This window comes from Erpetoichthys calabaricus, chromosome 2 (assembly GCF_900747795.2).
Source record: "Erpetoichthys calabaricus chromosome 2, fErpCal1.3, whole genome shotgun sequence".
Lineage (NCBI taxonomy): Eukaryota > Metazoa > Chordata > Cladistia > Polypteriformes > Polypteridae > Erpetoichthys > Erpetoichthys calabaricus.
Genome location: NC_041395.2, coordinates 210,437,516 through 210,454,073, shown reverse-complemented (window position 1 = coordinate 210,454,073; position 16,558 = coordinate 210,437,516). Strand labels below are relative to the sequence as shown.

The window sequence follows — 16,558 nt, the reverse complement described above, 5'->3', positions numbered from 1 at the left end:
CCATATAAACATATGGTTTCTACTTCGCGGATTTTCTTATTTCGCGGGTGGCTCTGGAACGCAACCCCCGCGATGGAGGAGGGATTACTGTAAATAAAAAAATAATCTTAGCCCTAGCCTTAACCCCTAAACCAATTTTTTATTTATACTAAAATTTCGACGTTTTTTAATTGGATATTTTTTATTTTCTATATTTTTTATTTTTGATAAAAATGAGGGTTACCATTCTAACTTGCTCAGTACGAATTCCGTCGAATGAGGTAAACAATTTTGTGCATGTTTGTCTTATTCCTGTCGGTGCGTGCTGTATTTTAATCTTATATAAGAGCGCGCAATACTTCTTTTATTTTCATTAGCGTTTTCGCACGCAATCGTTAGAATGTTTTTTAAGCTCGATACTTTACTCACGTATTTGTAAAGACAAAACCATGTCGGAAGCAAAAAAGAAGAGACGGCAATACAGTGCGGAATATATTAAATACGGATTTGTTGAAAATCCCACAAATCCATCTTCGCCTATGTGCCTTCTTTGTCAAAAAACATTTTCGAATGAAGCAATGAAGCCTTCTAGGCTACAAGATCATTTGAATAAAATGCATCCAGATAAGAAAGAAAAAAAATGTGGCCTATTTTCAAGACCTGGAAAAGAAGTACATAGCTCAGCCAACTGTATCAAAACTTTTTTCAGCGGCTTCTAAGCAAGACGATGACGGACTTCGAGCCTCGTACAATATCTCTTTGTTAATTGCTCAAACAGGCAAACCACACACTATTGGAGAAGAGTTAATTTTACCGGCAATAAAAGAAGTAATAACTACTGTGCTCCATAAACCAGCGGCAGATATTATTCGAAAAATTCCTTTCAGCAATAGTTCTGTGCAAAGACGAATTGATGAAATGGCTGAAAATATTGAAGACTCATTGTGCAATCATCTGAAGACTAGTCAATTCTCAATTCAGTTGGATGAGTCCACTTTACCAACTAATGAAGCACTATTGTTGTCATACGTGAGGTTTATTAAAGATGAGAAAATATGTCAAGAACTATTATTTGCTAGAAATTTAGAGACAGATACAACCGGAGAAACCATATTTAATACACTGGAAAAGTTTTGTGATGAGAAAGAAATTCCCTTGAAGAATATTATATCAGCTGCTACGGATGGCGCTCCGGCTATGACAGGGCGTCACAAAGGCTTCATAGCGTACTTAAAAAATAAAATTCCAGATGTGCTCGCTGTTCATTGCGTCATTCATCGACAACATTTGGTTGCGAGAAATTTGAGTGAACGGCTGTTTCAATCACTGCAACATGTCATCAAAGCAGTCAATAAAATCCGAAAGAGCTCTTTAAATGACAGATTATTTAATCAGCTTTGTGTTGTTAATGATGAAGATTTCAACCGATTGCTGTTTTACACAGAAGTGCGTTGGCTATCAAGAGGTACTTGTCTGACTCGATTTTATAATCTGTTTGACTCTGTGATAGAGTTCTTGGAAAACAAAGGCACAGGATTGCGCAACAACCTCATCACATCAAAGAATGATATTTGGTACTTGACAGACCTGTATAAATTGTTTAATGATATCAATCTCCAACTTCAAGGTGACGACTTGAACTTGATTAAAACAAAAAATATCGTTGCTGCTTTCGTAGCCAAACTGCTCTTACACAAGAAAAACATCGGCAGACGTGAGTTTCACAATTTCCCTAATTTATCAGCAGTACCCTTCATCAACGACGACTTGCTTGTTTACTGCCAACATTTGGAGAACCTCCACAGTGATTTCAAAGAACGGTTCCAGGACATTTTAAAATTGGAAATACTGGACTGGGTGTTGGATCCTTTTTCAAATGTCAACACAGCAGGATCATCCCAGCTTGAGGAAGAACTTATAGAACTGACAACGAACGAGGAAATAAAAATCAAATTCAAAAATGGCTACCAAGAATATTGGCTACAAAAGCCAATCCCACAATTGTACCCTGGATTGTGGTCGATTGTTCAACGATTTTTGGTAGAATTCCCATCGTCATATTTGTGTGAACATGGATTTAGTGCTGTGGCAACGCTGCTAACTAAAAAGAGGAATCGTTTGCATGTTACCGAACGCGGTGACTTACGGCTGTTTTTGAGTAAATTCGAACCTGATATTAACAAACTTGTTAAAAATCATCAGATTCATCCTTCACATTAGATAAGTTTTAAAATTTTAATTGAAATGTTTGTGTTAATTTGAATAAAAGTCTTTTTAAATATTATAAAGTTGCGTTTTTATTCCTCCCGTTAGTTAGAAAGTCTGAAAAGTTTCAACTCAGAAACAGGATAAGACACATATGGCACGCTATAATTAAAGTAATGAATGCGTTTGTGATTTTTAAGATGTGGTAAAGTTAAAAATTTTGGGGGGCGCTAGAAAATAATTGATTCTCAAAGTGGGCGGTAGACAAAATAAGTTTGAGAACCTCTGCCTTACAGCTTACTTACAAAAGTTAGGCAGGTTTCATTTCGAAATTCTACGCGTAACGGTCATAACTGGAACCTCTTATTTGTCCATATACTGTAATAGACTGCAGCTCGATGGCCGTGGGAGGCGGAGTTGCGTATCGCGTCATCACGCATCCCACGTAATCACGTGAACTGACTGTGAACGCAGTACGTAGAAAACAAGGAAGAGCCCCAAAGAGCACTGAAGAAAACATTCATTACACAATTGAGAAGGCAGCGAAACAATAAGAAGCGAGCGAGCGAGTGACGCATACAAGCATATTCATAAGTGCAGCTACTGCGGAAACAAAGCACGGTGTAAACCGTAAGTTTAAACTAAGTTTACAGAAACGCTCCCGCTGCCGTTTGCAATACCATATTCGCGACATACAAGTTTAATGAGAAGACACGAAGTATAAAAGAGACTTTGGACCACTTTTTAACAGAGTTAAAATTGCTGTAGCGAGAAACTTTTAAGTGCCGGGTCTTAGCTAACATTAAATAAAGCCGTGGACACTGCAACATCACACAAGAGAGCGGCTCACGTGAACTGACTGAACGCAGAACGAGTGATCACTTCGATGAATCAAACCTGTTCAAAAAACACATTATACAATTGATAATGTAGGAAAAGAATATGAAGCGACTGATGCATACAGACATTTTCATGAGTGCAGGTACTTCGGAAACAAAGCACCGTGTACACCTAAAGTTTAAATTAAGTTCATAGACCTACAAAAGGTTGCCATTGAATTGAGGCAAGATTGCTTTTCTCCTGCACAACTATATGTTGCATTTTCAACAGTAAGCTTGCACGGCTTGGTCATATTACAACCGGAGTGCTGAACTGACAACGTGGTATACAAAGAGAACTATAACAATCGTAATAAACGAACAATAAAACAGCGGAGAACCCGTGGATTAAATAAAAAGGCTGCTTCCTTGGCGAAGCAAGGAAAAAGGATGACCTTATATGGCGTTCGTTTATAAAACAGCGGAGAACCTGTGTAAAGACTGCTTCACAAAAAAACAGCAGAGCGCCTTATATGAGCAGGCAGTCAGCTAAAGAAGGGAATCAATAAATAACTATACAGTAATCCCTCGCTACTCCGCGGTTCACTTTTCGCAGATTCACGACTTCGCGGGTTTTTAAATACAAGTGATTGCCCGCCTATCGCGGAAGTTATGTTCCAGACCCATCAGCAACAGGAGAAAATCCGCGATATAGAAAGACCATATAAATAAACATTTTTATAGTTTAAGCCTTAAAATACCCATCCCACATGCTTTAAACACATGTAAACTTATAAAACACACTTTGTTAACACATATGATATGTGGATGTCGGGCTAAGGATATGAGTAACATCTCACTATTATAAAACATTTTAACTTCACGCAAGACAAGACAGTGAGACAGGAAAATTGGTGATGTACAGGCTTTTAAATTATTGACACGCAGAGCGACAAGCAGCACAAAGCCAGCACAAAGTCCACTTCTCCTTAGCGTTCATTCAGCTCCCCACCCCCTTGACAATGCGAAGAGGCAGGAGCGTACTGCGCTTCCGGGGAGGGGGGGTTTTGAGCGAAGGTGCGTTCAGCTCTCACACACACAAACACACACTCCTCGCGCAGAGCGACAAGCAGGCATTTTGGCAGAAGCAGCACAAAGTCCATTTCTGCTCAGCGTGAGTTCAGCTGCCCCCTTCACAAAGCGAGTGCAGACACATTGACGTCTGATCGCTGCGTGCAGTGTGCAGTGTTGGTCTGAGGTGTTTAAGAATGTAGAAAGTGTTTAAGAGCATAGGAAGTGTTTATAAGAGCGTGGGAAAGGTTAACGAGAGTGAGAAAGGTTTATAAGAGTGTGGGAAGGGTTTATAAAGCCTTAAAATATGTATAAATAATAAAATAAATATAGGTCGCTACTTCGCGGATTTTCACCTATCGCGGGGGGCTCTGGAACGTAACACCCGCGATAGGTGAGGGATTACTGTAATCGTAATAAACTAACAAAAAATAGCGGAGAATCCGCGGATTACATAAAGGAAATGGGTACCTGAACAGAAAAGTGAGTCTCAAATAGCTACACAATAACTATAACAATCGTAATAAATGAACAATAAAACAATACAGAACCGCTAAGCAAGGAGAAAGGACGGCCTTATATGGCGTTCGTTTATAAAACAGCGGAAAGGCTGTGTAAAGGCAGCTTCACAAAAAAACAGATCCTTAACAAATTGTTACTGGTATATTTTCCCTCAATTTAAAAAGGTTTTCTTTTCTTCTTAATAAAAATTTAAAAGCAGTACTTCGCCGCTGCGAAGCGCGCGGATTTGGCTATATATATATATATATAATATATATATATATATATATAGATATAGATATGTAGATATATATAGATATGTAGATATATATAGATATGTAGATATATATATATATATATATATATATATATATATATATATGTAGATATATATATATGTAGATATGTATCAATATGTGTATATATATGTAGATATGTATATATATGTGTATATAAGTATATATATATGTAGATATGTAAATATGTATATATATGTGTCTGTATGTGTATATATTATATATATATATATATATATATATATATATATATATATATATATATTAGCAAAATACCTGCGCTTCGCAGCGGAGAAGTAGTGTGTTAAAGAGGTTACGAAATAGTAAAGGAAACATTTTAAAAATAACGTAACGCACACACACACACACACACATATTATATATATATATATATATATATATATATATATATACACACACAGACACATACAGTGGGTACGGAAAGTATTCAGACCCCCTTCAATTTTTCACTCTTTGTCATATTGCAGCCATTTGCTAAAATCATTTAAATTATTTTTTTCCCTCATTAATGTACACATTGGACAAGTGATGAGCAGTGCCTGGTTGTCTCCACACATACCTCAGTGCAAGACACATGACAGCCCACATGGAGTTTACTAAAAGACACCTGAAGGACTCTGAGATGGTGAGAAATAAGATTCTCTGGTCTGATGAAACCAAGATAGAACTTTTAGCCTTAATTCTAAGCGGTATGTGTGGAGACAACCAGGCACTGCTCATCACTTGTCCAATACAGTCCCCACAGTGAAGCATGGCGGTGGCAGCATCATGCTGTGGGGGTGTTTTTCAGCTGCAGGGGACAGGACGACTGGTTGCAATCGAGGGAAAGATGAATGCGGCCAAGTACAGGGATATCCTGGACAAAAACCTTCTCCAGAGTGCTAAGGACCTCACACTGGGCCGAAGGTTTACCTTCCAACAAGACAATGACCCTAAGCACACAGCTAAAATAACGAAGGAGTGGCTTCACAACAACTCTGTGACTGTTCTTGAATGGCCCAGCCAGAGCCCTGACTTAAACCCAATTGAGCATCTCTGGAGAGACCTAAAAATGGCTGTCCACCAACGTTTACCATCCAACCTGACAGAACTAGAAAGGATCTGCAAGGAGGAAGGGCAGAGGATCCCCAAATCCAGGTGTGAAATACTTGTTGCATCTTTCCCAAGAAGACTCATGGCTGTATTAGCTCAAAAGGGTGCTTCTACTAAATACTGAGCAAAGGGTCTGAATACTTAGGACCATGTGATATTTCACTTTTTCTTTTTTAATAAATCTGCAACAATTTCAAAAATTCTTTTTTTTGTCTGTCAATATGGGGTGCTGTGTGTACATTAATGAGGGAAAAAAATAATTTAAATGATTTTAGCAAATGGCTGCAATATGACAAAGAGTGAAAAATTGAAGGGAGTCTGAATACTTTCCGTACCCACTGTATTTATACATAAATATTTACATATCTACATATATATATATATATATATATATATATATATATATATATATATATATATATATATATATATATATATAAAAATATAGACATACATATATACATACATACATTCACATATATATATATATATATATAGATATATATATATATATATATATATATATATATATATATATATATATATATGTATATACTGTATATATACTGTATATATACATATCTACTTATTGGCTCATGAATTTAGGATATAGCGGGTTGGATAATGGATGGATGGACATCTGTATGCATAGCCCCATTTGCCCGTTTTCGTTTTTTTTCTTTCTTCAGTAATATTTCAGCAAACCCGGAGCTTGTCAGTTCAAATCCTGGTACTGACACCACTGTGTGACCCTGAGGATGTCACTTCACCTGCATGTTGTGCAAAAAACAAAAGTAATGTAACAAATTGTACCTCAGATGTTGTAAGTTGGTGGAATAAAGGCATAAGTAAAATAGATAAATATGTATTATACACATAGGAACTATTCATTTATTTTCAGTTAAGTCATCTGCAGCAAACTTTTATAAATGAGGGATTCTGATTTTTAGATAGTGCAAACTGTTTCTTCTTTATTGACGTTTTCTCTTGGAGAGCTTTTTTCATTTTATTGAAAATGAAAGCAGCAGCTGCCAAAATATGTAGCTTTTTTATTAATTTTTCAACATTGTGTAAAATAAATGTATAAAGTAACATAAAAGTTTAAATACTGGTTATTCTTTTACACTAAAATATTACTACAGAGATAGAAAAAAAGTAAAATGGATATGTTCTTTTTCTTTAAGGAGATTAAATATCACTGAAGAAAGAAAAAAAAAATTAAACAGCCAAATGGGGCTATGCATACGAACTTAAAAGGTTTAAATAAAACAGAAATATATATTTTATTTTTACTTGCTTAACTTGTGGAGGGTGTATCCTGTAGCAAAGCCGTAACTTTTTTCGTGAAAGCACGTTTCAGTCAATAAGTCTTAAAAAAACGTGTAAAGATATTGACAATAAGCTAATTCATCTGCAGCAAAGTTTTATAAATGAGGGTTTCTCCTTTTTAGACAATAAGCTACGCAAACCCAGGAAGACATGGAATCGTTTAAATCAGTATCATTACATCTTCCTTTCTTAAAGATAAGTAAGGCAGTACTTATAAGCTATATATATATATATAGACATACATATATATATATATATATATATATATCTATATCCGAAGCCGTGCAAGCACACTCTTTTGAGAATGCAATGTATAGTTGTACAGAAGAAAAGCAATCTTGCCTCAAATGAATGGCAAAGTTTTGTAGGTCTATGAACTTAATTTAACCTTTAGGTTTACACGGTGCTTTCTTTCCTAAGTACCTGCACTCATGCATATGTCTGTATGTGTCAGTCGGTCAAATCCACGAGCTTCGCACCGGCGAAGTACCGCTTTTAAATTTTTATTAAGCAGAAAATAAAACCTTTTTAAATTGAGGGAAAAAATACTAAAAACAGTTTGTTAAGGATCTGTTTTTTCGTGAAGCTGCCTTCACTCGAGTGATCACTTCCAGCTATAAGCGTTACCTGGTAGGTAACCACCCATACAATCAGATTGTGAATCAGACCACGAATGCCGTAAATGTAATTACCCCCGATCTACATGTTGTCAAATAAACGAACCACACGCCGTGGCGCAATTTTAGGGGCTTCGCCTGTAGCGCTGACGTCCGAGGTTCGATTCCCGTATGGGAGTGAAGTGAGTGGCTGGTTACCTACCAGGTAACGCTTATGGTTGGCCAGCAAGTGAGGTAACATCAGCCACGGTGCCTTCAGTTGTGAGAAGCAGATCATAGAATGGTTGAAAATAGTTTACTGTCAAATAATGCAAAGAGTACGCGACACGTCTTTCCCCCTTATTCTTGGCTCATCAGGCATACACACTCACTGCACTCGCTTACGGTAATCGAACCTCGGACGTCAGCGCTAGAGGGGCTTCGCAGCGGTGAAGTATTACTTTTAAATTTTAATTAAGAACAAAAGAAAACCTTTTTAAATTAAGTCTTAAAAAGAGGTGTAAGGATATTGACAATAAGCTACGCAAACCCACCAAGAAATGCAATCGTTTAAATCAAGGCGCGAGTCGAAAAACACCATCCCATAATATTAGTTAATGATTAACACATTTCTATATGTATTGTAAGCATACAATACAACTGATAATATGTTGCGCTTATTCATCTGGTGTACCGACATTTTTGCGCGTTTAACGTCTGAAATCTAACGTGGTTTGTGCCCTTCAGAATGAAAACAGTTTGCATTTAGCATTTTATTAAAAGGCGAGCTTTTAAGCCTGAGAAATCACCCCATAAATGCACACGTTTAATTGCACGTGTTAATATGTATCCTTACACAGTATTAAAAGACTCAAAAATTAACGTCATTTACCTTCGTTCCCGCGTTTGACTCGTGCTGTAAATCTCTTCCTTGTTTTTAGTTCACGTGATTACGTAGGAGGCGTGATAACGCGATACATGACTCCGCCTCCTCCATTAGAGTATATGGCCAAAAAACAGGTTCCAGTTATGACCATTACGCGTAGAATTTCAAAATGAAACCTGCCTAACTTTTGTAAGTAAGCTGTAAGGAATGAGCCTGCCAAATTTCAGCCTTCCACCTACACGGGAAGTTTGAGAATTAGTGATGAGTCAGTCAGTCAGTCAGTGAGGGCTTTGCCTTTTATTAATATGTATAGATATATATATATATATATACACACACACATATACACATATATATTTTATATATATATATATATATATATATATATATATATATATATATATATATATAATATATATATATATATATATATATATATATATATATATACACACACACGCACACATACACATATATTATATGGCGGATGTTAGCAGATTGCTGGCCAACAACAAGCGTTACCTGGTAGGTAACCACCCATACAATCAGATTGTGACACAGACTACGAATGCCGTGAATGTAATTACCCCGATCTACATGCTGTCAAATAAACGAACCACACGCCGTGGTGCAACGTTAGGGGCATCGCCTCTGGCGCTGACGTCCGAGGTTCGATTCCCGAGAGGGAGTGCAGTGGAGTGTGTACACCTGATGAGCCCAGAATGAGGGCAAAACACGTGTCGTGTACTCTTTGCATTTATTTGACAGTAAACTATTTTCAACCATTCTATGATCTGCTTCTCACAAACTGAGGGCACCGTGGCGGATGTTAGCAGATTGCTGGCGAACCACAAGCGTTACCTGGTAGGTAACCACCCATACAATCAGATTGTGACACAGACTACGAATGCCGTGAATGTAATTACCCCGATCTACATGCTGTCAAATAAACGAACCACACGCCGTGGTGCAACGTTAGGGGCATCGCCTCTGGCGCTGACGTCCGAGGTTCGATTCCCGAGAGGGAGTGCAGTGGAGTGTGTAAACCTGATGAGCCCAGAATGAGGGCGAAACACGTGTCGTGTACTCTTTGCATTTATTTGACAGTAAACTATTTTCAACCATTCTATGATCTGCTCCTCACAAACTGAGGGCACCGTGGCGGATGTTAGCAGATTGCTGGCCAACCACAAGCGTTACCTGGTAGGTAACCACCCATACAATCAGATTGTGACACAGACTACGAATGCCGTGAATGTAATTACCCCGATCTACATGCTGTCAAATAAACGAACCACACGCCGAGGCGCAACGTTAGGGGCATCGCCTCTGGCGCTGACGTCCGAGGTTCGATTCCCGAGAGGAAGTGCAGTGGAGTGTGTACACCTGATGAGCCCAGAATGAGGGCGAAACACGTGTCGTGTACTCTTTGCATTTATTTGACAGTAAACTATTTTCAAACATATATATATATATATATATATATATATATATATATATATATATATATATATATATATATACACATATACACACACATATACAGATATATCATATATATATATATATACATATTATATATACATATACACACATACATGCACTTACAATAACATAGAAATCAATATAAACAACATTAACATCATTATCATATGAGAATATGAATATATAAGAAGCACATTTCATATAAATATAAATTATTAAACATTAAAATCTTCTTCTATAATTTGCTACCATGGGTATTCGTTTGTCTGTCCAGGATTTTAAATCACCTGTAGCTCGCAAACCGTTTCACCTATTGACTTGAAATCTGGTACACATATAGTACGTCACGTCTGCTATCCGCTTTATGGGTGATGATTGTATTACTCTTTTTATCTTTATTTTATTTTATTGTAGAATCAACTCCTATCTGCGCACACCAGGGCGGCCGTGGGCGGATGCGTATGGTGTATTCACTCCATGTTATCGTGCATTGAGCTGTCACTGGTATTTTGATAAAAGAATTTCAACAACATATAAGAAGCATATAAATTATTAAACAGTAAAACATTAACATTTAAGAAGTAAAGTTACATTGAGTACTACTGCAGTGCCTTCGGGTATACCTCACTTTTTCTTTGCCCATTACATGCTTAAATGTATACATTTTTTGGTGTACCTACCCGAGAACACGCAACATATAACCGACCGTGGGAGAAGCATGGATTTTAAACACGCGTTGAGTTCATCTGCTGGTCTCCCTCATGGAATAACTGGTAATGTTTGACTAAAATCTACAGCGAGTAAAACAACAATTTATTTTTTTTTTACGATCTCTGAGATCTTGCTTTTTTCGGTTCAAGGCTTCATAAGCTCTTTTATGTTCCATGGTGTACTTATCCCAAACCATCATCTTTGAATGTTGCAAGACTTTCGCCTTGTATGTAGATCGGGGTAATTACATTCATTGCATTCCTAGTCTGAATCACAATCTGATTGTATGGGTGGTTACCTGGCAGGTAACGTTTATGCTTGGTCATCAAGTCGTCTAACATCCGCTACGTGCCCTCTTTTAATTGCGAGAAGCAGATATATATAGCCAAATTCTCTCGCTTCGTTGCGGCGAAGTACTGCTTTTAATTTTTTATTAAGAAAAAAAGAAAACCTTTTTAAACGGATCGAAAATATACCAATAACAATTTGTTAAGGATCTGTTTTTATGTGAAGCTCCCTTTTCACAGCTGTCACGCTACGGCGTGTGTTTCGTTTATTTGACAGTATGTAGATCGTGGTAATTACATTCATAGCATTCGTTTTCTGAATCACAATCTGATTGTATGGGTGGTTACCTGCCAGGTTACGCTTGTGGTTTGTCAGCAAGTCGCCTTACGTCTGCCACATGCCATCTTTCTGTTCCCAGAAGCAGATCATAGAATGGTTTTAAATAGCTTACTTTCAAATAATGCAAAGAGTATGCGACATGTGTTTCTCCCTAATTCTGGGCTCATCAGGCGTACACACTCACTGCATCCCCTCTCGGGAATCGAATCTCTATCGTCAGCACCAGAGGTGAAGCCCCTAATGTTGCGCTACGGCGTGTGGTTCATTTATACCTCGTGTCTTCTCATTAAACTTTTATCTCGCGAATATGTTATTGCAATCCACAGCGGGAGCGTTTCTATAAACTTAATTTAAACTTACGTTTTACACCGTGCTTTGTTTCCCTTATGAAGATGCTTGTATGGTTCACTCGCTCGCTTCTTATTGTTTCGCTCCCTTCTCAATTGTTTAATGAATTTTTTGTTCTTCGCTGTTTGCGGCGCCAGAGTTGAAGCCCCTAACGTTGCGGTCAGCAAGTCGGCTAACATCCGCCATGTGCAGTCTTTCAGTTGCGAGAAGCAGATCATAGAATGGTTTTTAATAGTTTACTTTCAAATAATGCAAAGAGTATGCGACACGTGTTTCTCCCTAATTCTGGACTCATCAGGCGTACACACTCACCGCATCCGCTCTCGGGAATCGAATCTCGAACGTCAGCGCCAGAGGTGAAGCCTCTAATGTTGCGCTACGGCGTGTGGTTCGTTTATACCTCATGTCTTCTCATTAAACTTATTGTTTCGCTCCCTTCTCAATTGTTTAATGATTTTTTTGTTCTTTGCTGTTTGTGGCTCCTCCTTCATTTCTCCCTACTGCGTTCACAGTCTTTTCACGTGATTACGTGGGAGGCGTGATGACGTGACACTCAACTCCTCCTCCCACGGCCATCGAGCTGCCGTCCATTACAGTATATTGTGAAAAAAGAGGTTCCAGTTATGACCATTACGCGTTGAATTTCGAAATGAAACCTGCCTAACTTTTGTAAGTAAGCTGTAAGGAATCAGCCTGCCAAATTTCAGCCTTCCATCTACACGGGAAGTTGCAGAATTAGTGATGAGTCAGTCAGTCAGTCAGTGAGGGCTTTGCCTTTTATTAATTAGTGTATATATATATATATATATATATATATATATATATATATATATATATACACGTGTGTGTGTGTATGTATGTATGTATGTGTGTATATATATATGTATGTTTATGTATGTATGTGTATATGTATATGTCTGTGTGTATATATGTGTGTATATGTATGTGTTTATATATGTTGATATGTGTATATATATATTAGTGCTGGGCGGTATACCGGTTCATACTGAAAGCCGTTTTTTAATTTTTTTTATGATATGGATTTTTCTTATACCGCAACACCGGTTTAAATTGCCTAAACGACGTTCAGAACATGGCGCAGCGGGAAACTGTTCAAGTGGGGACCTTTTTCACTGCTACACCGCTAAACACAGATTTGTTGCACTAGGGCGCTTTTTCACTGCTACACCACCAAATAGTGGGCGGTAGCATAGGTATGCCGCGCGGTGAAAATGGACAGAGAGCATTCCGAAACTGAACTAAAAGTTGAACATGATGAACAGAAGAACTTTTGCCGAAAAAAAGGAGTCACGTCCGTCGCCTGGAGATACTTTAGTTTTAAAAGGTCAGATGTGTAAATACTGTTTCTATACTACTGGATAATACTGCAAGCCAAGTTGTACTTGTTTTTGTACTTGCTAGTGTATGTTTTGCTTGTATTCATCCTGTGCTGGCGACTCGTTCAGAGATGGGCGCAACTCTGAATGGGTGGCATAATTAAACATGTATAACGAAGATATTTTTCAAGTTCTGAACACTCCGTCGGCTAAGTTAATAACTAGTTTTAATTTCACAAAGACGTTTATCATGTGGTGATTGGTAATGTGGAGAAAGAAAAAGGAAAGACAGGAACTGGGGTTTTGGTGAGAGCAGGAATATCATGAAGTGAACGGATTCTGTGCGGTGATTGCTGCAGGCGCCTGCTCTTAGTGCGGAGGAAGTCAGTTTAAGAAGCGTAGTGATTAACGACTGGGTCGGGGAACACTTAACACAAAGTATTTGATGTGCTGCATTAACTTGTGACGGGGTTTTAGAAAATCTAGTAAATTAAACATTGATTTTAAGATGAAGTTTAGTTTACAACATTCTACTTTAATTATAAAATAAACTATGAGAATACAGTAGAAATGTCGACTTTAATCTTGACATAGTCAACATGTCGAATTTATTCTCGACATATAGTTTGTTTTTTTCTTCCGTGTCCATATTTTTTTTTCTTCACAGTGGCCCTAATGCGCTTCCATAGGGCTATACCACAAACATAAATGCAAGTTGCAGTTTTTATTATTTATGTATATAGCTTAGCTTGAAGCAAGGTCCATATTAATGCAGTTTGCCTAAATGATGGTATAGTTGGTAAGATGTCATCACCAAGTTGCACTTGTTTTATTTTATTTTAATTTGGTGAATACTGTGTAATGCACTTGGGCTTGAAGCTTTGAAGTAATGGTGCAACTATCAGTAATACTATTATGTATTTTATTGTTATTATTTATTAGTTTAAATATTATGCAGTTTAATGATGGTAAAATTGTTTAAAAAGTCACTTTAACGTGTCAGTGGACAGAGATTGTTAACATTAACAGAAAGTGTAGTTGGTTTACAAAAAATATTTACTATTTATTCCTTTTCTAAGACGTGTTCAGTGCAATCCAACTTTTGACAAACACCTCTGGATATTTTACTAAGTCTAAATGCCTCTTTGGATGGTTGAAAATATGTTGTCAAAATCATACTTGTGTGCACATTAAAATGTCTTTTTGTACGATGTACAATTCTCATAACAGTCTAATAGGTTATTCTTAGCCAGTCTACTGCAGTAATTGCAGTGGAAAATGTGGTTAACATCCACTCATGCATGGGGAAAAAAATACCGTCTAATACCGTGAAACCGGCAGAATTTAGAAAAACACCATAATATAGAATTTTGGTCATACCACCCACCTCTAATATATATATGTGGATGTGTATATGTATATGTATATGTATATGTATATATATATATATATATATATATATATATATATATATATATATATATATATATATATATATGCATATATATATGCATATATGTATATATGTGTATATGTACATATGTATATATATGTATATATGTATATATATGTTTACATAACCTCTTTAACACACTACTTCTCCGCTGCGAAGCACGGGTATTTTGCTAGTGCCACAATAAAACTGAAAAAATTAAATGCAACAAATGTATATACATTAAATTCTAACGTAGTTAACACAGTGGATTGCATTTAATTTTGGCACAAATAATCCTCCCTTTATGAAAGTTTATTATCTCTTAGAAAGTGAAAGTAATAATAAATCATCAACTATGTAATTAATTGACTAAAACAGAAAAGAATTATGCTTAAAGTCTTAAAAGACTTTCCGCCTAGCGTTGATCCTCTTAGTCATGCTGTCATGTTCAAATGAGACGCCACCTTTCAGGAACGTCTCTCTTTTAGACCGGACAAACCAAAAGAAGCAGGGCTTCTTTGCCTCAGTTGCCCTCAAGGGGCTGCTTCCCAATGCTGCGAGGGAAAAAGGAGACAAGACTGTTAGCGAAAGTTCCCCTCTTGTCCTGGGGTGGTATCGCCTACCTTAGGTGAGCCTGAAGGCATTCCTCTGGCGGGTATGCATGACAACTGTCAATACTCTATTCAAAAGGTGTGAACTTAAATTACACAGATCCACAGAAAATGTAGAACTTTTCCTTGGCACTGATTTAACCTTTACCCATTGCATTGCATTCTGTGCCCCCACGTGTTTAATACAAGCTTTAATGCATTTCATCATGAAAATTATGTCAAGTATTTATCTTAGCATTCTAAATGTTCAGGAAGCAGGAATATCATGAAATTAATGTATTCTGTGTGGTGATCGCTGCCTGCGCCTTCTATTAGTGCAAGAGGAAATCAGTTTAAGAAACAAGTATCGATTAACATTGGTCAAGCAACACTTGACACAAAGCATTTAATGTGCTACATTAACTTATGACGGGGTTTGAGAAAATCTAGTAAATTAAATATTCATTTTAAGATGAAGTTTAGTTTACGATGTTCTACTTTAATGACACCCACGAGAATAAAGTCAACATGTCAACTTTAATCTCAACATAAATGGCGAGAATAAAGTAGAAATGTCAACAAAAAAGTGGAAACATCGACTTTATTCTCGACATAAGCATCAAGATTAAAATGGATATGTCGAGGATAGAGTCGGCATGGCAACTTTATTCTCGACAAATACTTTTTTTCTTCTTCTCCGTGGCCCTAATATGCTTCTGTAAGACAGAAAGCATAAAACTGCTTATTTTAAAACAGTGAGCAAAATAGTGACCTACAACAAATGAAAAGTACTTATCTGGCTCCACACAGAAACAAGACTAATTATTATTAATTTAAAAAACTGCACCCTCAGTTTTACCTTGCACTTCTGAAAAAGGGGGAGGAAAGAAGCATTTATGAAGCAACACCTTATTTTAGACTGGCTACACATGTTTCTACTACTGTCTTACATAATTTTCATACCCATATTAGGTCTTGTACGTTGCAGTCCTGCTTGTTTCTTCTCCTGAAAGTTAGCCGTGTTCATCTTCAGGTTGAACATGGGTTCTAGACGTGTAGAACCACGATAGATCCACTCACACCTCTTATCATCCTGGAACAGAGCACCAACATCCTGGGAATCAGTAACAGTTTGAAGGTAACTCCCATAGCTAATTATACCATTATAGTACATTTAAAAAGACACAACTCAAGTAAAATTTTAAACTATGGAAACAGCTTTTGCAATCTT

The 16,558-nt window shown here is 37.1% G+C and overlaps 1 protein-coding gene across 1 annotated transcript in view; it reads right to left on the bottom strand.

The window, feature by feature from the left end:
- The window catches only part of setdb1a (SET domain bifurcated histone lysine methyltransferase 1a), a 222,653-nt gene that overhangs the window by 97,532 nt on the left and 108,563 nt on the right, over positions 1-16,558 (bottom strand). The window contains 1 exon segment of the mRNA XM_051922587.1: positions 16,291-16,420. Within this exon segment, the coding sequence (XP_051778547.1) occupies positions 16,291-16,420 (130 nt within the window).